The sequence below is a fragment of the Enhydra lutris genome, unplaced genomic scaffold (genome assembly GCF_002288905.1).
Source record: "Enhydra lutris kenyoni isolate GAN:26980312 unplaced genomic scaffold, ASM228890v2 scaffoldscaffold15, whole genome shotgun sequence".
Classification (NCBI taxonomy): Eukaryota; Metazoa; Chordata; class Mammalia; order Carnivora; family Mustelidae; genus Enhydra; species Enhydra lutris.
Genome location: NW_019154099.1, coordinates 32,523,299 through 32,544,352, shown reverse-complemented (window position 1 = coordinate 32,544,352; position 21,054 = coordinate 32,523,299). Strand labels below are relative to the sequence as shown.

Sequence of the window (21,054 nt, the reverse complement as noted above, 5' to 3'; positions counted from 1 at the left end):
CCTAGGGGATGTCCCACTCTTGTTCAAGCTTTGCCAGGCCCTAGCACACAAGTTACTGCAGGCAGCAACCACACGGCTGTACTTTTAATGGACGGACAGGTCTTCACATTTGGAAGTTTTTCTGTAAGGAATTTTTAAGCATTAATAGTATTGCATTGTACCATTGCCTTACAGTTTGTCTGTGTCAGCTGTTTTTTCTGGTTTCAGTGCAATTCTTGTGTTATAATTATTACATATGCATATTTCCTGTCTCCACATCCAGCATACACAAGACCTGAATGACATTACTGTGAAATAATTTTCTTCTCTAGTGTACTATTAGAATTTATTAAATTTAACAATTATGTTAGAATTTGACATGTTTATTCCAGGTCAAAATCCTTTAAGCATTCAGTAGAGTTATTCTGTCATTTAAGAGCTTATTTCCCAAGTGGCTTGCAAAGATTCATTTTTCTTAACATATAGAACTTTTTCTAACTTAGAACTTCTTAAAAGCCTGGTTTTCTTACTAGATTTCTTTAAAATTATAGTTTCCTTTTTCCTCTGCTTTTCTTTCTCTGTTTCTGTCTATTGCCTGTTTTGTTCTCTTTCTGCCAAAGCTTGAAAAGAGTGAAAATGCTCTGAGAAGCTTTATATAGTTTGGGCATAGTAGAGATCAAGGAAAAGCCTTGTAAGACTGTGCTAATAAGCCTATACCATCTCTGATGTGGGTAACTATTCATAACTCCATAACCTAAATCTCTGGGATATAATTTGCAACTATTGATTTTTTAAAAAATGTAAATGTGTACTTTAAGAAAAAAATCTTTTATTTGGAAATGCTTTTAAACTACAGAAAGATTGCAAAAAGTAAGAATAGTACATAGAACACCTTTGTACTCTTGAACCAGCTTCACCTATTTGGTAACATTTTGATTTGCATTATCACTTGCACACGCACGCTCTTGTTCTCTCTTAAGCACTGTGTGTGTGTGTGTGTGTGTGTGTGTGTGTGTGTGTGTGTAAAACATATTTTTTCCTGGACCCTTTAAGAGTAACTTTGCATATATTATGATCCTTTATTCCTGAATACTTGTATTTTTTTGATTGGTCCAACAGTTATTTTTTGGCATTTTTTGGTCTCCTCCAATTTAAGATCAGATATTGCATCTGACTGTGATGTCTCTTCAGTCTCCTTTAATCTATACCATTTCTATACCTTTTCTTTGTCTATCATGATGGCATTGACATTTTTTAAGAGTATGGTACTTTGGCTTTTGGTTGTTGTTGTTGTTGTTGTTTTTTTAATAAAATGGTCCTTATTTTTGTTTTTCTGCTATTTCCTCATGTTTAGATGTAGGTTGTGTATTCCAGGCCAAAATGCTATGTAAGTGATGATGTGTTCTCCACAGGTATCACATCTGAAGGCACAAAATGCCCACCTGGAAAATGTCTGATTTTTCTACTGCATAATTAGTATTTTTTCTCTTGAAACTAATAAGCAGTTTATGGGTTGACTCTTTTAATAAGATAGTTTTAAGGTATATGCTTCTCTTACAGTTTCCCCCTAGATTTAGATTCCCATTCTTGCCTAAACCAGTCTTTGCTATAATGATTGCAAAATGATGGTTTTCCAACTCCAGCACCCCCTTATATTTACCAGTTAGCCCTTTGCATTTTATTGTAAGCGGGCGCCCTTCTTTCTCATTTGGGTTTTTTTTTTTTTTTTTTTTTTTTTTTTTTTTGGTCCAGATGCACGTATTTGTATTTTCCTCATTACTGTCCATAATTATTTGGGTGCATAGATTGTCTCAGATTTCATGGATCAGAGTCCCTTCGAGCTGGCTCCTATGTTCTTGTGACATGCCCCTTCACTTTGGGGGCATTTCCTTACTTCCTGGCGTAACCAGTTGTTTCTGGCTTCTCTGTATCAGTCCTAGAAGCAGCCATTTCTCCAAAAACAAAGGTCCTTTTTAGTGGGAACTAGTTTTAGACACCAGCTGAGCACTAGGTGTATTCATTGCAGTGGGGTGTCTTTAGATTCCCCAGTACACATGTTTATGCATATATACATACATATGGGTATTTTAGAAATCAGAAGCCCATACCAGTACCTCTAATTCCAGCCCATCCCCACAGGGGTCTTTCTTAACCTTCACCCATTCTGTGTTTGTTTTCTTTCCTCCGAAGTAAGAATTCTGGCTTCTAATACTATGAGTACATTTATTTCTCATTCACTCAGTCCTAAAGTATGGTAAAATAGTTTTATATTTGCTTTTCCCATACCACTATAAAAACAAGGAGTTCACAATTTGTCTTTCACTCTCACTCCTGCCCCCTCTCACCTCTGTCCTTCCCCACAGCTAAAGGTATAAGGTTTATAAGTTTCTTGGGTTCTTACCCCACCCCATTTCAGTGGGATTATGTTACTCCTTTGGAATAGAGTTGGATTCATTTGTTTCAGTTTGCCATTTTTTTTTATTTAAAAAAAAAAGTTAATATTCATAAGCATAGTTACAAAGAACAGATTCTTTATGAGGAGCAGCAACAGCCAAGAACAACCCTTCTTCTCCTTGTCCCTGAAAATAAGCCCTTTTACAGGTCTGTTTGTCTCACCCTATCCTGGGGCAGGGGTTCATCTCTATAAAGTGAGTAAGATGTCAGGGGTTGTGGGAGAGAGATGCCCTTTCAGCATGGAGATAACTTTGGCCTGGACCAATGAATGATGCTCCCTAGGGATGCCAAAGGGAGGGCAGGAAAGGGGGCAGATTCAGAAGACTGTTAAACAGTGGTGTTCCTCTTCTCTCTGTGATAACAGTCTTCCTCCCCATTCCTGGGAATACACTGGTGAAAATGCTGACGCCTGTTATGTCCTGTCCTCAGACTTCTAATGAAAGGGGCTTCTGGTCCAGTGCACTGTTGCAGTTTGCTTTTAGTTTTAGGATCCCTCCTCTCTTATCTTTAGATACAATTTTTATTTTTTTGAATATGTAGAACATTAACATGTTTCCAGAAGTTGAAGTAACACAAAAATAGTAGTGTACTCAGTCAAGTGTCATTTCCTCCCATATCCCCTTTACTCCATGCTTGTAAGTAATGAACTTCATTGTTTTCCAGTCTATCCTTCCTGTGTGTATTGTATAGATACAGGTGTGTTTATATATATGTACACACATATAATTATTTCCCTTTATTTTTCAAAAGGTAGCATTTTATATATGCTCTTTTGTACTTTGCTCTTATCACTTTACTATATCTCCTAGACATCATTCTGTGATAGTTCGTAGAGATCTTCCTCATTCTTTTTTTTAATATCTGCATAGTACCCTTGTGCATATACACTATAGTTCATTCAGTCAGTTTCTTAAGCTTGGATACAACTTCCCAATATTTTGCAAGTACTTTCCAATATTTTGCAGTGAAAGCAATAAATACTAGTAGAGGTGTACCTTTGAGGTAAGTTTCTAGAAGTAGCTGTCTGGGTTGAAGGTTAGTGCCTCTGCTGTTTTGTAGGCCATTTTTGCATTCTCACCAGCAGTGGTTGAAAATGCCTCGCCAGCAGAATATGCTGTCGTATCTTTTAATTTGCGTCAGTCTCATGGGTGAGAAGTGGTCCTACACACTTTGAAGTCTTTTTCTTGTAGCTGTTGCTGTGTGCCTTCATAGCATATTTTGATGTCAAGGGTTAGATTTTCTCTTTGCAGATGATTTTGCCAGTGTTTTTTCTAAGCCCTCAATACTCTACTGTTGTCCCTCAGAAGCTGCCCTTTGCACTCTCCACCCCCTCCAGCTTGCAGTGGCAGGTCCAGGGTGAAGATGCTTGGAATTTGTTTTTTTCCTTTTGGTTACAGGTGACTGAAAGGTCATCGGATCTGCTGTTTCCTAAACTGCTATAGACTTGAGTCATGTGTGGTTTTCTTTGTCCTGTATGTTGGTTTTGTTGTTTGATGAAGAATGTGAATAGTAATTGAAATCAGCCATTTTTGTCCTCTACCTGCAAAAGTCCTTGTTGTGAACTTTTATGAACTTAACTATGGCTTATGTGTAACCACATTCTGAATCCCATGGGCCTGTCCAGGCATCTGTTGTATTTTTATACTGCTTTTCTTTACATTAGTTGGTTGATAGTAGGGAATAGATATTTATTTCAGTAGTCAGTGACAATTAGAATTATTTTCCTTCTAAAAGCATAATATATCTTTGAATATTATATACTTTGCTCAGTGTTCACATTTTTGTGCTTTTTTGGGGGGTGGGGGGGTCAAAAAATAAGGATAGACATTGAAAGAAGCTGAGAATTAACATTGAAATTTTGGGCTTCTTCTCTGTTTGTGTGGTTGCCACATTGTTCCCTCCCCTGGTTCCACCCAGGGCTTAAAGCTGCATTGCTTTTGCAGTCACTTTGTGGCTATATTTTCTTGCTGTGGTATTGAAGGAGTGATAGAACGTGCTAGAAACCTGATAGTTGGGTGAGAATTAACCAGGCTATTTGCAGTGCACCAGTGTTCTTCAGGTTTTTTGCTAATGCTTTCTCATTCCCAGGACTTGCAGATGACCCTGGATGCCATGAGACAGCATTTTCTACCCTCCATAGTGCTTTGCAGGGAGGGCAAGCTCCTGAACCAGGGGTGGATGTATGTTTACCCATCCACTGTCAGCATTCTTTGATAGCTACTACTAGCTTAGTAATGAGAGACTTTCTATTATTTTTAAAATTAAACTCTTACCTAACCTACTACCTATAGACTGCCATAGTTTTTAAGTGAGTTAATAATTACTTACTTAAGATATCATACCTTACTATTTGGTTATGCTTTTTATCTTGAAACATAAGTAAAATAACTTAGTAACACATAAACATTTGTAAAAAATGTAGTTTTCTAATTATATTCACAGTTGTAGTATTCAAATATTTTCAGACTGTGTGATTTTAGTAGTGACTTTCTATCATCTTAAGTACTATCAACTTAAAATATCAAAGTATATAGTAGAAGATAGTAGTGACTTTCTATCATCTTAAGTACTGTCAACTTAAAATATCAAAAATATTTTTTTCAGTGATTTTTTTAAATGAACAATTTGTAATGCTTATTTTTTAACATTGTATACTTATACTTTTCATGTAAATTCAGGTGACAGTATTTCAGGGCAATTTCTTGGATGAAAAAATATTTCAGCTTTATTGTTATTTTTTAATAACATACTTTGTGATTTATTATTGGGGGGAGGTCCTAAGAATAATAGAAATTATTTTATTCCTTTACAAATTTTGGCCTAAATTTCACATGAATTTCGTTAATTAAAAAAAGTACTAACAATTGATAAGGAATAATTTCTCATAGAGCTGTTTTTGTCTCCTGTCTTCTTAACTTTATAAAAAATTATAGATGGTTTATCTAGGAATGTTGTTAATACGGTTTATTTAATCTTTTAGAAAGGACAGCTGGGTAGACCAATTTTGGATGTGCCATATTGGAATGCAAAACCAGCTCCCATGCCTAACATTGGATCAAAGTATGGACGAAAGGCTACCTGGATAGGTGCAAGTGGGGACCAGACCTTCTTACGCATTGATGAAGCACTTATTAATTCTCATGTGCTGGCTACATCAGAAATTTTTGCCAGTAAACACATAATAGGTAATACCCCAAACGAACAAATGTTCTTCCCAAAATATTTGTCATAACTGACAATAAATGGTTCATCTTTACCTATCATGAGATATATAATCTTAGAGCTTTTTGTTTTCTTTCTATCTGAAGAAATTTAAAAGAAGCTTCTAAATGTCTGTGTTTATGTGAATATTTATAAGCTAGAGAGTGGTGGAAATATGAGCTAAGTTGTGATAGGATAAAACCTGTATTGGAAGGAGGAATTTTTCTGTATTGGTTCTTGCTAAATAAATGGTAGAAATTAATTTCTGTGAAAGGTTACTTAAGTCAAACTTTGAAGTTCCATCTATAGGTATAAATCTGTACTTGAGTTTGTGAGATCATAACTAATTATATAATGGAGTGATACAGTATAGAAATTAAGAGCATAAGTTGTATATTTAGACAGCCTGAGGTTTTGGTACTAATTCTGTTACCTTAAAGTTTTTAATTTATTTAAGTCTCAGTTTCTTCATCTGTAAAATGGATATAATAATAATACTTCCCTTATAAATAATACTTACCTTCTAAGCTGAGGCATTATAAAAAGGTAATGCACTTTTAAGATGGATAAATATCTTTCCCCAAGGCTTGGTACCTGCTTCTATATCAGAACCTCCTCCATTTAAATGTCTTCTGATAAATAAAGTGGATGGGAGTTGTAAAACTTTTAATGACTCTGAACAAGAAGATCTGCAAGGATTTGGTGTGTGTCTTGATCCAGTATATGATGTCATTTGGAGGTAAGCTCTGTTCTTAAGATAGAGTATTAAATAAGTTCTGATCAAATTATACTCTTGTGGTGATACAATATTCAGGTATAAGGCAGACCTTTTATACATGAGAATTCTCTTGTTTAACTGTGCTTCCCAGAACCTTTGCAGTGTAGTGCAATGTTTAAGCATATGTTCTGAGCCAGGCTGCCTTGGGTTATTCCAGATCCACAGTGTGCTTTCTGTGTCACCTTGGAGTGGTTACTTTGACTCTGTGTGCTTCTCTTCTCTCATTTATAAATTTGGAGTGATAATAGTACCTACTTCATAAATTGTTATGAAGAGTGAAGAATTTAGAGCAGAGGCACATAGTACGTACTATGGAACTATTTGCTGCTGTCATTATATTAAGCAGTTTTACTTTCAAGAATTCTGTTGTTAATTATTTTTGATCTGTCAGCAATCTTGTCTGTGTTTTCCATATATCGAATTATTACCAGCTATGTAGAAGAAATTGTGCCAAAGACAATATAGAATAATTAAGATAACCCTTTATGAATATTCATATATTGATAGAGAAATGTAGAAATGTATAGGATTACCAAACTCTAGAAACTATAAAAGTGTAGAGAATGAATATAGGTACACTAAAGATTCAAATTATATTGTATTTGCTTTAAATTTGTTACAGTGCGTTGTATCATAATGAGTAAAGAGAATTTCTGTCCTCAGCATTTCTGGCTTTAAATTCTAGTAGGAGATATCCCCTGCATTACCAGATTGACGCATCACAGGACTTACCTTTTATTTTTTCCTTTCCCCCTATTTCATTGTTTATTTGGCCAAAGTCAGTGGACAGGAATTAGATAATTTGAAAGGTTTAAGTGGCACCAATGAGGAAAGGGAAAAGACTTCTTTGTCTTCTTCCTCTGCCCATGCCTACTTTCATTTCCGTCAGCCAGCCAGGTCTTAAGAAGCCATGTTTTCTGGGGCGCCTGGGTGGCTCAGTGGGTTAAAGCCTCTGCCTTCGGCTCAGGTCATGATCCCAGGGTCCTGGAATCGAGCCCCATATCGGGCTCTCTGCTCAGTAGGGAGCCTGCTTCCTCCTCTCTCTCTGCCTGCCTCTCTGTCTACTTGTGATCTCTATCTGTCAAATAAATAAAATCTTTAAAAAAAAAAAAAAAAAGAAGCCATGTTTTCTATCAGTCCTAAGGCTGAATTCAGAGTGAAGGAATTACAGTACTTCCCAGGTTGCTGACCAGTCTCCTGTCTTAGTGTTCATTTTGTGGAAAGGCCTGGAAGCCAGAATTGATTGAGTAGCACTCTGTAGTTTCTCAAGCAGCATTATACAGGATAGATTAGATAAGGAGAGACTAGAGGTGAGTAGTCTAATAGTAATCCTTATAAAGACATGAGGTGCTGAGAACCAAAATTATAGTGGTCACAGTGAGATAGTGTGGAGGGAATAGAAAGGCACATGGTGTAAAGATAGACTAGGCATTAGTTATTTACTGATGACACGTCTGTATACAAGAGACTTAGTTACCAAAGAGCAAGCCCTGGTTTGGACTTTGGTTTAAACTGAATTTTATTTCTATATTTTATTTTATTTTCTATAATCTTTATATATTTTATTTTCTATAATCTTTATATGTTTAATCTTTAAATGAAAGAAATTTACATTAATAAAATAAAGATCAACAGTAGAGACTTTGTGGATACATTCACTAAATTAGAAATACATTCTTTAAATTAGTTACTAGCAGAACTGGATTCTAACAGTATAACTAGAGCTATTTCCCTCAAGTCTTGACAGAACTACAGAACTCAGAAGTGTAGTGTGCGTTTAGTTGAGCCTCGCCTTCTGCACATATGGTGATAGCAGTGGGAGGGATGATCTGAAATGCCTTGCCAGGTCCTTGAATATTTCCTCCCTTGTTCCAAAACAGAGATTGAAAGATGAAGGGTAGTCTCCTCAAATGTTTCATTAAACAGCTAGAAGGTGTTTTCTTATAATCAGGATCAGAGTTTTATTCCATTGTCCTGACTTCTGGCTGGTTTATATCCTTTGTGTTTTTCATTCAATACTTACACTTTGGGTTTAAATACTTGGCAGTACTACACTCTGTAGGTTTAGTAGTAGCTCACTTTGACTTTCCTTCCCGAACAGAGTCTGCTTCCTTTTGTATTCTTAACAGCTAACTTCTCGGGGCGCCTGGGTGGTTCAGTGGGTTAAAGCCTCTGCCTTCAGCTCAGGTCATGATCCCAGGGTCCTGGGATCGAGCCCCACATTGGGCTCTCTGCTCAGCAGGGAGCCTGCTTCCCCTCTCTCTGCGCCTGCCTCTCTGCCTACTTTTGATCTCTCTCTCTCTCCCTGTCAAATAAATAAATAAAATCTTTAAAAACAAAACAAAACAAAACAGCTAACTTCTCCTGAGTAATTGGAAATTTAGCATCTGTAAAAAGCAGATAAGTGTTAAGAGTAGCAATTTTAGGGGCACCTGGGTGGCTCAGTGAGTTAAAGCCTCTGCCTTCAGCTCAGGTTATGATCCCAGGGTGCTGGGATGGAACCCTGCATCAGGCTTTCTGCTCAGCAGGGAGCCTGCCCTCTCTCTCTGCCTGCCTCTCTGCCTACTTGTGATCTCTGCCTGTCAAATAAATAAAAATCTTTAAAAAAAAAAAGAATAGCAGTTTTATTTCCCGCTTCAAAATTTACACAAATAACACATAAATATATGCTGTTACTTTTTCAAATGCAAAGCAAAACTTGAATTGTGTGGTCCTTCAGATGTTTTTCTCCCCCCCACACACAAATCCTACTAACCTCTGTGGGTCACAGGTATTAAGTTTGGTTTATATTGTTTAACACTTTTTAAAAATGCATGTATTTTTTATACATATAAGAATATATTCATTTTAAAAGCTAAGGTTTTTTTTTTTTTTTTTTGGCTAAATGACAGTTTGTAGATCTTTCCAAGTCAGTACAGCAAGAACTGCTTTGTTATTAAACTGTATAGAATTCTATAGTCTGGATAAACCAAAATATACTTATTAGGATCTTTCCCTATCAACAAACATTGTAGGTTACTTTTTAATGTTTCGGTATTACCTATATTGCCAGAGTGATCACACAAACACAGGTGTGTGTATACACACACAGTTTTGTACTCATGGAAGTGTATTCCCATAAGATAGCTTTCAAGAAGTGGAATTGCTAGGCCAAAAGATTGGCTCATAGAATTTTGATATATACTGCTAAATTGTCCTTTAGTACTCTCTCACCAACTGCAGTGAGAATCCATATTTTCCCATACTGTCAGCATCCATATACAGTACTTTTTTTTTAATTTTTGCTATTAATTTTAGTCTGTAAATATTAGATAGATACTGTATGGTAAGCAAAGATTGATACAGTAAGATACAGATAAGAATCCCTTGCTCATAGAGAAGTTGTCTTTTTTTTAAACAAATATAGACTATATAAAAGTGAATAAATAATACACTTTATAGCTCTTACTTAGCATTGTTAAAGAAGAGGGGGTTGCTGTGATTGAGGTTAACAGCACTGACCTATATTCCATTCAGTGGAGACAATTAAGTTAAGACCTTAAAGTATAAGAAAGAACCAAGCACTTGAAGAGTTAGGGAAAGTCTTCTGAGCAGGCAGAGCTTAGTAGACCCAAATACTTTGGTGCAAGAACCTGGTTGTGTTTTAGGAATTTGTAGAAACCCAGTGTGGTTAAAGCATAGTGAGTGAGCAGCATGAAATAAATTCAGAGGGGTAGGCAGGGCCAGGACATGTAGGACTTTGTAGGCTGGATTAGGGAAATAGAATTTTCTTCAAAATAGGAAGTTGTTGTAAGATTTTGAGTTGGGAAGTGACATTAAGATATTATACTTAATGTGTGAAAAAATAAATGGGAAGGAGGCAAAAGTAGTTCTAGGAGGTTCCTGCAGCAGTGCAGGGGAGAGATGATGGCATGAAACTTAGAGTGGTAGTGGTGGAAGGGTGATAGAGAGGAGCAGTCAGCAGCATATATATTTTGGAACAGAGCCAATAAAAGTTGCTTGTATTGGAAAGTGGTTAAGGAAAGAAAGTAGTCAAGGATGATTTCCAAAGTTCTGATTTTGGCATTTGAATAATCATGGTGGCATTAACCAAGCCAGGAAAGGTCGAGAAAGGGACAGATTTTGTTAAGATTTCTGTTTTTGACATGTTAAGTGAGCCAGGTTCAAAGGACTGGTCTGGACTGGGATATATATGTGAGAATTTTTAGTTTACAGGTGTATCTAAAGCTATGGTATTGGACACGATCACGTAGACAGAGTATGTAGGTTGAGGAGGACTTATAAGATTTAGAGAAGTTAGGTGAGATAGGAGAAACTAGTTGGGAGACTAGAAGGAGCAGTTTACGAACTACGGGAAAAGCAAGAGGGTGTGCAGACATAGAAATTAAAGGGGGAGTGGGTCAAAAAGAAGAGTGTTCAGTGATGTTAGAATACTGATGAGGGCTTACCTGAGTAAATGACAAAAAAATCCATTAGGTTTAGCTACTTAGAAGTTATTTGCAATTTTGAGAATAATTTCAGGGAAGTGGTTGATGTGCAAACTAGACTGGTGTTTGAAGAGTGGGGCATTTCACTTCTGGCAATTTGGTAAACTAAATACTTTAAAGGGGGCCCTATGCGTTAAAAAAAAAAAAAGTTTGTATTTTTATACATTGGCTTGACACTCAGCCAAGATGTTGCTAATATACTGCCCCTGTTTTCCACCCCCATCTCAAAGAAAGAAAGCCCGCATAAAAATAAAAGTCATACCTTGTGAGGTGACCCTTGAGAAGTAAGCAGTCAGCACTATAAACACGGGATTTCACTAGGGGCAAATGCCGATAAGCAGTGCTGCAGTTTGGAAAACAGGTGTTGTGCTAGCTGCGAGGTGACTAAGATGGAAACTGATCCTGAAACTCTTTTAAGCTTCTGGCCTAGGAATGATGCTAAACTGAGATTAAATAGGTAATACCCCTGTGTCTCCAGCAAAAGGCAAGTGTAAATCATCTTCAGAGAAAACCCCTCCTCTGTTAGGCCCATAGGGTTTTAATGTATTAACATTCCATCAAATAGGAGCACAAAGTCCAAGATTGCTTAACATATAAACAATATTGCTGTTAGTGAAATTCAGCTACAGACAAGCAACAAGATCAGTTTCATCTTGGAATTAGCAGAAACAATATAAATTATATATGAAATGTTTAAAAATAAAAGATGAAATTGATCAAGCAAAAGAAACTCATAATGAGACTCAAAATGTTGAGGCATATTTGAAAAACAACCAAACAAAATTTTTGTAAGTGAAGAATAGTTGTTTACCTAAATGCATGAGTAGACCAGATTTGAAGAATTGAGAGGAAATTACACAAAATGCCACAGAGACAAGAATATAAAAAATATGAAAAAGATTTGAAGAATATAATGAAAAGATTTAATAGAAGTCCAAGAAGGAAATTTTAGAGATTAGAGAAAATAGAGGAGAAACAGTATTTGAAGAGATAATGCCTAAGAATTTTCCAGAACCAAAAAAAAAAAAGACTTAAATTCAGAAATATTAGAAATTATGTGTTCCCATTATTTGCAATCAGGAGAATTACAGTGAAACTATAGAACACTAAAGACCAAGAGAAAAGTTTTTTTTTGTTTTTTTTTTTTTCAAGAGAAAAGTTTTAAAAGCAACCAGAGAAAAATAAATAAACACACACAAAAAAACCAATTAGATTAAGAGATTAAATTAATAAGCAATTGTACTAATTATAGCAGGTACTTTCATAGAATTTATTCTCCACCAAGTATTATTTTTAAGTTTAAAATAAAAAAATTTTGTGCTAAAATACATATAAAATACATAAAATAATTGTGCTAAAAAACATAAAATGTTACCATTTATAAGTGTATAATTCAGCAGTGTTAAGTATATTCACACTGTTGTCTAGTAGATCTCCAGAAGTGTTTTCATCATGTAAAACTGACACTCTATCCCCAAAGAACAACTCTCCATTTCTCCTTCCCTCCACCCTGGAGCAGCCACCATCTACTGTCTATGCATTTGACAACTTTTGATAAAGAAGTGGAATCATACAGTACTTGTCTTTTTTGTGACTAGCTTATTTAACTTAGCATCATGTCCTTGAGATTCATTCGCATTGCACCCTGTGACAGAATTCTTTCTGAATTTTTTAAGACTGAATAACATTCCATTGTATGTTTTACTGCATTTTATTTATCCACTCATCCATCCATGGTTGCTTAAGTTGCTTCTACCTCTTGGCTGTAGTGGATAATGCTGCTATGATTGTGAGTGTGTAAATACCACTTCAAGATTCTCCTTTCAGTTCTTTTGGATATATGCCGGAAGTAGGATTGTTGGATTTAGTTGCTCTTATATTTAGTACATTTGGATCATCAAGCACCATTGATTGAGAAGTCCATCCTTAATAAATGAATCTGAATGTTAGCTGTATCTGACACAAATCAGATTTTCAAAAAAATGATTATTTTCTATGTAGGCTTACCAGTTATGAAAAAATGAGTACTTTGTTCTTCCTTCCTGTCTAAGTCTCGTACTTAAGCTTTAGGAGCTGTGTTTAAAATTATCCACAGCAGCATTTTTCTTTTTTTTTTTTTTGTATTGGAAAATTGAATGGTTTTTATTTTTTTTTTTTGCTATCAGTAATAGAAGGACAAATAGGGGGCATCTGGGTGGCTCAGTCAGTTAAGCTTTTGCCTTCGGCTCAGGTCATGATCCCAGGGTCCTGGGATCAAGTCCCACATTGGCCTCCCTGCTCAGTGGGGAGTCTGCTTCTCCCTCTGACACCCCCCTTCTCATGCTCTGTCTCTCTCTCACGCTTTCAAGTAAAGAGATAAAATCTTAAAAAAAAAAAAACTAGAATGGACATATAGTTATAATATAGTCACATGAACTATTGATATTTTACAACAAGATGGGTGCCTGGGTGGATCAGTTGGTTAAGCAACTGCCTTCAGCTCAGGTCATGATCCTGGAGTCCCAGGATTGAGTTCCGCATCAGGCTCCCTGCTCAGCAGTGAGCCAGCTTCTCCCTCTGACCCTCCCCCTTCTCATGGTCTCTCTCTTTCAAATAAATAAATAATAAAGTCTTAAAAAAATATCTTACAACAAGAATGAATGAACTTAAACAGTCATACATCACTGTAAAAATACATTGTAAGAATATTGTTTAAAGAAAGGTAACCAGGAAAGAACACAGAGTGTATCCTGTTCATATACGGTTCAAAATATGAAATTTAAGTAATATACAATTTTGATATAAACATATGAAAAAAATCATAAAAGCAAGAGAATGGTAAACTCTTGAAATTCAAGGTAATTGCTACTTTTGAAGGAAAAGGGAAGAAATTGAGTAGGGAAGAAGAGCCAGTGTACTTAAAAGATAGTGGTAATATTCTTTTTACTAGTGCATATTAGTCTTCATTAGTATTATTATTATCCATTATTCTTCATACCTCATTTTGAAAATATTTTGTTACTATTCTTTTGTATGTACTGTGTAGTTGATAAAAACTTTTCCAAAAAGAATTCATAGCAAAAAAAAAAAAAAAAGTGGTAAAGAGGTAGAGGCAGCTTTTTGAGAATTTTTTTGTGGAAGGGATAAGAGAAATGAGATGATGGTTGGAGGGTATTGTGGGTCGCTTATAGGTTACTGTTTATTAGTGTTTGAACATCTACATACACTTTATTAGTGCTTCCTTTCTGAAAACTGCATTCCAGGTCTTTTGCCCGCTTTTGATACTGGATTGATTGTCTCTTATTGATTTACAGGATTGTGGATATTATTGTTTTGTCTCATACGTATGTGTCACCTATTTTCTTTCAACTTGCCCTTTGTCTTCAAACGTTTTTTATGGAGTTTTTGTTGTATAGAAGCTTCATATATGTATGCTGTTGCTCTGTTACTTATAAAGTATCCTGATCTATAATACTGTTTCATTCAAATTATTTCACTTGTAGTGACAGATAATTTTATTTATATATTTAACTCAGAGAAAATAATGAACTACATTTTGTCCTCTTTAAGCTGACTATATTCTCTTTGTATCATCAATTATACTTTGGAAATTTAGAAACTGTATGTTGAGGTGCTATGATTATTCTTTCTTGAAGGTTTCGACCAAATACTAGAGAACTGTGGTGTTACAATGCTGTGGTTGCTGATGCCAGACTTCCCTCTGCAACAGACATGCAATCCAGATGCAGTATTCTAAGTCCTGAACTTGCCTTACCAACAGGATCCAGGGCTCTCACCACCCGCTCTCATGCAGCTTTGCACATTCTAGGTAGGGTTGCTCTTTTGATGATCAGCTAATTTTCATTAATATGTACTGAGGATTTTTTTTAAAGAATATTTAGATTTGTGTTTCATTTTCTCATATGTGTTAAACAACAATGTGCTAGTTGCAATATACGTTAAACCCTCTATCTTAAAGAAATTTGTTAATCCCACAAACACCAACATACCAGACTTGAACCAACACAATTCATGTATGGCCAAACATAAAGCATTCCTGAATATAATTTCTATCAGGCAGATTTTTTAAAATACTATTTTTGTTCAGCTTTAATATAAAAACTTTAGAGATGCAGATGGAATATTCAAATGTATAATTATAAAATTTAATTTATATACATTATTTTAAAATAACAAATGCTACAAAATATTTTTATATAATTATGAATTTTATATATATTACTTCTGTTTTTTCTTATATAACACAATTTTCACAGCACACCAACTTCACTTCTATTTATAATATATAAATTTAATTTATAATACAGCATTTTTTCAGAATTTATATATATTCTTGTTATAGAAGTTATATACCAATCCATGTAACTACTTATTTATTGCTTTTAAGAAGACTCATTTATGGTTATCTAAAATTTGCAGTTCTGAAATCATATTTCTAAGTATAATTAAATAGATCATACATATAATTCCTTGCTTCTTTTTTCTCAAATTTCATGTGGTAATCATTGTAAACATCCAAAACTTGCGTTGATTAAGGTTCTCTCAACCTGCTGTCTTCCTCATGTAGAACTCTAAGAATCTAAAAGTAATTCAGAGTTTCATAAAAGGAAGAACCTTGTAAAGACTCAAAGATTGAGTGAGTCCAACTTTTCAAGTTTTTGCAAAACATTGACATATAGAATGTGTTTAAATATAATTACCCAAATAGGGGCGCCTGGGTGGCTCAGTGGGTTAAGCCACTGCCTTCAGCTCAGGTCATGATCTCAGGGTCCTGGGATCTAGCCCCGCATTGGGCTCTCTGCTCAGCAGGGAGCCTGCTTCCTCCTCTCTCTCTGCCTGCCTCTCTGCCTGCTTGTGATCTCTCTCTGTCAAATAAATAAATAAATAATCTTTAAAAAAAAAAAAAAAGAAAGAAAGAAAGTTAAATTTCCTTTAAAAAAAATATATAATTACCCAAATAGAGGAGAATTCTTACTGGTTATAGGTATTCTTTCATGAAACATTGTCTAAAGCTTAGAATACATTTTTGAACACACTCAGAGTTGATTATTTTAATTTGTCCCCTATAGCATCTCATACCATCAATATAATGGGAAATTTTAATTTCAAGGAGTTGAATTTTTGTTTGTTTCTAGGTTGCCTTGATACCTTAGCAGCTATGCAGGATTTAAAAATGGGTGTTGCAAGTACAGAGGAGGAGACTCAAGCAGTAATGAAGGTTTATTCCAAAGAAGATTATAGTGTAGTAAACAGGTTTGAAAGTATGTATATTTATGTTTAAGAAATATTGTTATTTAAGTGAAATATATAGAGAGAGATATTTTATAACATTAATTATTATTTGTATCCTTTAGGTCATGGAGGGGGCTGGGGTTACTCTGCTCATTCAGTAGAAGCTATACGTTTTAGTGCTGACACTGATATTTTACTTGGTGGCCTTGGTTTGTTTGGAGGGAGAGGAGAATATACTGCTAAAATTAAGGTAAGCAATTTACATCCACATGGATGGACCTGGAGTGTATTATGCTAAGTGAAATAAATCCATCAGGGAAAGACACTTACCATACAGTTTCACCCATATGTGGAATATAAGGAATAGTACAGAGGACAATAGGGGAAGGTAAAGAAAACTGAACGGAAAGAAATCAGAGAGGGAGACAAACCATGAGAGACTCTTGACTCCGGGAAACAAACTGAGGGTTGTGGAAAGGTAGGCGGGAAGGGGGAAACTGGGTGATGGGCATTAAGGAGGGCACATGATGTGATGAACACTGGGTGTTACATACAACTAATAAATCATCGAACATTATATCAAAACTAAAAAAAAAAAAAAAGAAAGAAAATTAAGGTAAGCAGTTTTTGACACTGTTGCCCTTTTTTGTTTGAAGATGTTGGTTTTGACTTAGTTTATGATTTTATATATATATAATATATAATAAAGGACTTGAGGAAACTTTTCTAAAATGTAATGCAGTAATACTAGATCATGGACTCATTAGAAAATCAAAAGTCAAGATGGGAGGAAATGAACAGAAAATGATTTTTTAATAATTTTAGGCTGACAGAGACTAGTCCATCTCAGTCATTTGTGCTGAACTTCCTATTGGTCTAGGAATAGCAGGACATTTTGATATGCCCCTGATACGTTTTGATGTAGGGACATTTTGACATAGCTTTAAAAGTTTTTTAGCATTTTTGATGCCAAATCCTTTATAAACCAACATGATCACCCTGAGACAGGGACCAGGGATGAAGCAAGAGATGGAATATGGGGTATGGATTTCATCGGGTAGACAAAATAAAAATAATCAAAAGTCCTCAGTTTACTGTACCTATTCATCTCAGAAAGGGTCTGAGGTTATTCCAAGCAAAGGATGTGCTCATTCTTTGAAAATTCACTAAGAGCTTGAATGTTCCACTTCTTAGATTAATCTGGTTTTGCCTTTAAAATAAAAGAGAGGGGCGCGTCTGTGGCTCAGTCAGTTAAGAGTCTGACTCTTGGTTTTGGCTCAGGTCATGATCTCAGGTTCCTGAGATCGAGCCCCAAGTTGGGCTCCACACTGGGGATGGAGCCTGCTTAAGATTTTCTCTCCCACTCCCTCTTCCCCAACCCCCAACCCCTGCTCAAATATGTAAGCTCTCACGCTCTCTCTCCAAAAAAAATTAAAAATAAAAAAAAATAAAAAATAATTTAAAAAAATAAAGTAAGAGAGAAAACTACAGTTTGTGCCTTAATTTCAGTAGCAGGCTTCATTAAAAATTCTAATTAAATGCCATCTGTTTAGGAGATCTTTTCTTACTCCTCTCGGTAATATCTAAAACTTATATTACTATGTTAAAACTCCCTTACTATGATAGTTTTTGAGGACACTTCCCCTCGAAGCCAAACCAGAACTGACAAACTGTTAAAGATACAGCTTCTTTCTGGCTATAATTGGAATATACATGCTAAAGAAATACATATAATATAGAAATTAAGAAAGAATTAAAAGCCCCTTGAGTTATATAGAGGATAGGGATGAAATAATAATTAAGAACACTTAATTATTAATACAGTGGCATAGGTAGGTAGGTAGGTAGGTACATACGAAGGAAGGAAGAAAAGGAAAAGAAAAACTCACGTGGATAAAATGCGTTGGTTGAGTTCTCTCATTCCATCACATGTTTATATTTGGTACAGAACAGCTGAGAACATTTGCTATAAATAGATGAATATATAAATAAGGAGGACTGAGATTAACATAGACCGTAAGTTTCTTAATTTAAATATGTAGGGTTGTGTATTTAACATTAAAAAAGCAGGCATTCTGATTTTTATATTCTGCAGTGTCCAACACATTATTGGAAACACACAAAATTATAAACATATTATTCAGCAGGTTTGCATGACTGAGCAACTGGACATGATGTGTTTTTCTCCTTTTCCCAGCTGTTCGAGTTGGGTCCTGATGGAGGAGATCATGAAACCGATGGAGACCTTCTTGCAGAGACCGACGTGTTGGCTTATGACTGTGCTGCCAGGTAAAGATTTCCTTATTATTCAGCAGCAACCTCACATACTTAATGTAAAAAATTCATTGTGAGTGAAGAAATGTAAGAATGCTGTTTTTAATAATCCGTGGGGATGCCTGGGTGGCTCAGATTGTTAAGCATCTGCCTTCAGCTCAGGTCATGATCCCAGAGTCCTGGGATGGAGTCCCACATCAGGCTCTCTACGAAGCCCTCTCTCTCTCTGCCTCTCATCCCTCTCTCTCTGCCTGCTGCTCTGCCTACTTGTGCTCTCTCTCTCTCTTTCTCTATCAAATAAATAAAATCTTTAATAAATAATCTGTGATAAGATGCTTGAGAAATTAAGCTGTATATTAGGTAAGGTAAGTGCTGCATTTAACAGGACTGTACTAAAACTAATAGTGTTTTCCGTATTTGTATTTTAAAAGATAAAATATTTCTCCATTGAAGATGAAAATATATATATATTTTGCACACTTTTGTTTTCATGTATCACTTAGAGAGCACCTACTGTGCTAGCTTTCTAGTTATGTCCTAGAATTATTTACTACCTGTAGCAGTATGTCTACAGTACCAAATAGTCATAGAGAGCCATAATTCAGATCACTCATGTGGCCTGACACCATGCTTGTGGTATGTCCTTGATTATAACACACTTGGGGAGGTGGCCAACTTTACTGAAACCTGTTAGGATAATGGGTTTCCTGTTACCAGAATCTGGATGTTTATTTATAAAGCTTCATTAAAAGTATGAAGAGAATTAGCTTTTATCAGTCCTCTCTGTGTAATCCCAAGAATTCTCTCTTGTGTTATGACAAGATAGTGATTTGTTTCAGGGGATATAATGATGAGGAAAAAATAAATTGAACCTCATAATAGTAATAATAAACTGTACTTGCCAGTAATAACTATGTTAAAACCTTGTGTGTTATATATAAGCTTTTTGCTAGTGAAAATGTGTATTTACTAAAAATGGCAGTAAGACATTAAGTTTGCTTTTAACAGATAACTACTTTTGAGAACAAAATAGTAAACCCACAGAAAATTTTTAGTTTTTTCACTATAAGCACTCACCAGTATCAGGAGATATTTTTTAGTTGTTTTTTATGTGATATACAAATGAAGATTAGGAAGATTTTAGGAAATTAGCTGATTGATTTTTAACAGAGCCTTAAGATGCCATTGTCACTTAGTATTTATTTTTGAGCATATAATTATGAATCAAAAATATATTGATTCAAAAAAATATATATTGTTTCACGTACAGAGAATCACCTAGATTTTATTCGTTTCCCTGCTAACAAAGCCCAGGTTCCTAAGGCTAGAATTAAAGGACTTCAGTAATCTTTTACAACATCTTTTTTAACTTTCTACCTAACTATACTTTTTTATCTGTCTTAATGCTTTAACCTAACTAGACCCCTTGTAATTTTTAAGCCCCGTTTTGTACTTTCATACCTCTACAGTGCATTAATTTTTTCCCTTCCTCAAATACCCTTCATTCTTTTCTCTATCCCAGTGACAACCACTAAAGTCTATTACCTAAAACTTTATCAGATCTCCTTATTTATATACAAGCTTTCTCCTTCTATTTTAGTAAATTTTTTGTGTGGTTACTGTGACAGGCATAGTTCCAAATACTTTATCTGAATTTCCTCAGTCCTCAAAACAATCCTGTGATCTAGACATCATCTTCATCCCTATTTTCACATGAAGAAACTGAGTCACAGAGATGGTGTAATATCTTACCCAAAGTTACGCAACTAGCAGATCACGAAGCTGAGCCTTGAACTCAGGCCATCTGACTCCAGAACCATTTTCTTAACATACTTCCTTTCAAAACACTTTAAAAAACTGAGATTCAGAGTTTCTTTTTCCAATTAAATTGGCATGTGTTTTTTTGGTTTTTTTTGAACAATTAAAAAAATTTGTGTTATTTTAATGAGAGCTTTATAACATTTAACCAAGTTTTAGAATTCAAGGTAAGGAGTGCCATCACCATGACAACAAATGACTATTATGTGTATGTTCCTGTGCAGATATTTTTAGTTTTTAATTTGTTTCAGACTTTTTAAAATAGGTTTTTAATGATGTTCAATAAGAATCTTACACAATGAATTTTCATGTTTTGTTTATAAAGGATATATAACAAATATATGTAACAGGGAAGTGCAAAGGCATTGTCTTTGACTCACTAATTTTTCTTTCAGAGAAAAATATGCAATGATGTTTGATGAACCAGTTCTCTTGCAAGCTGGTTGGTGGTATGTAGCATGGGCTCGAGTGTCCGGACCCAGCAGTGACTGTGGATCTCATGGACAAGCTTCTATTACCACAGATGATGGGTAAGCAAAATGTTTAAGTATTACTTAAGCAACTCTCATTTTTGTTAGTGGAATATTGTTTTAGCAGCTCAGTCTCTCAGAAGGATAAAAATGTCAGTAAGACTAGATCATAATGTGACTGCCAAACATTAAATTTATGCAATCTCATGCCAGATTAAGGTCTAGACAGAACAGGGAGAGAACAGGACTGCTACTCTTTGCTCTTGTCATTTGTCATTTGTATGTATTTCTGGGTGTTACATCATTTAAGAATTTATTACCAATTAGAAATTACATAAAGTGACAAGAAGAGTGAGGAATT

The 21,054-nt window shown here is 35.2% G+C and overlaps 1 protein-coding gene across 4 annotated transcripts in view; it reads left to right on the top strand.

Moving 5' to 3' along the window:
• The window catches only part of LOC111146914 (MYC binding protein 2, E3 ubiquitin protein ligase), a 257,881-nt gene that overhangs the window by 96,804 nt on the left and 140,023 nt on the right, over positions 1 to 21,054 (top strand). For all 4 annotated transcript variants that reach the window (XM_022502672.1, XM_022502671.1, XM_022502673.1 and 1 more), the window contains 8 exons: positions 6 to 123; positions 5,414 to 5,618; positions 6,220 to 6,373; positions 14,535 to 14,707; positions 16,035 to 16,160; positions 16,254 to 16,381; positions 18,329 to 18,420; positions 20,619 to 20,753. In XM_022502672.1, coding sequence (XP_022358380.1) covers positions 6 to 123; positions 5,414 to 5,618; positions 6,220 to 6,373; positions 14,535 to 14,707; positions 16,035 to 16,160; positions 16,254 to 16,381; positions 18,329 to 18,420; positions 20,619 to 20,753 — 1,131 coding nt within the window. The remainder of the gene's footprint in view (positions 1 to 5; positions 124 to 5,413; positions 5,619 to 6,219; positions 6,374 to 14,534; positions 14,708 to 16,034; positions 16,161 to 16,253; positions 16,382 to 18,328; positions 18,421 to 20,618; positions 20,754 to 21,054) is intronic.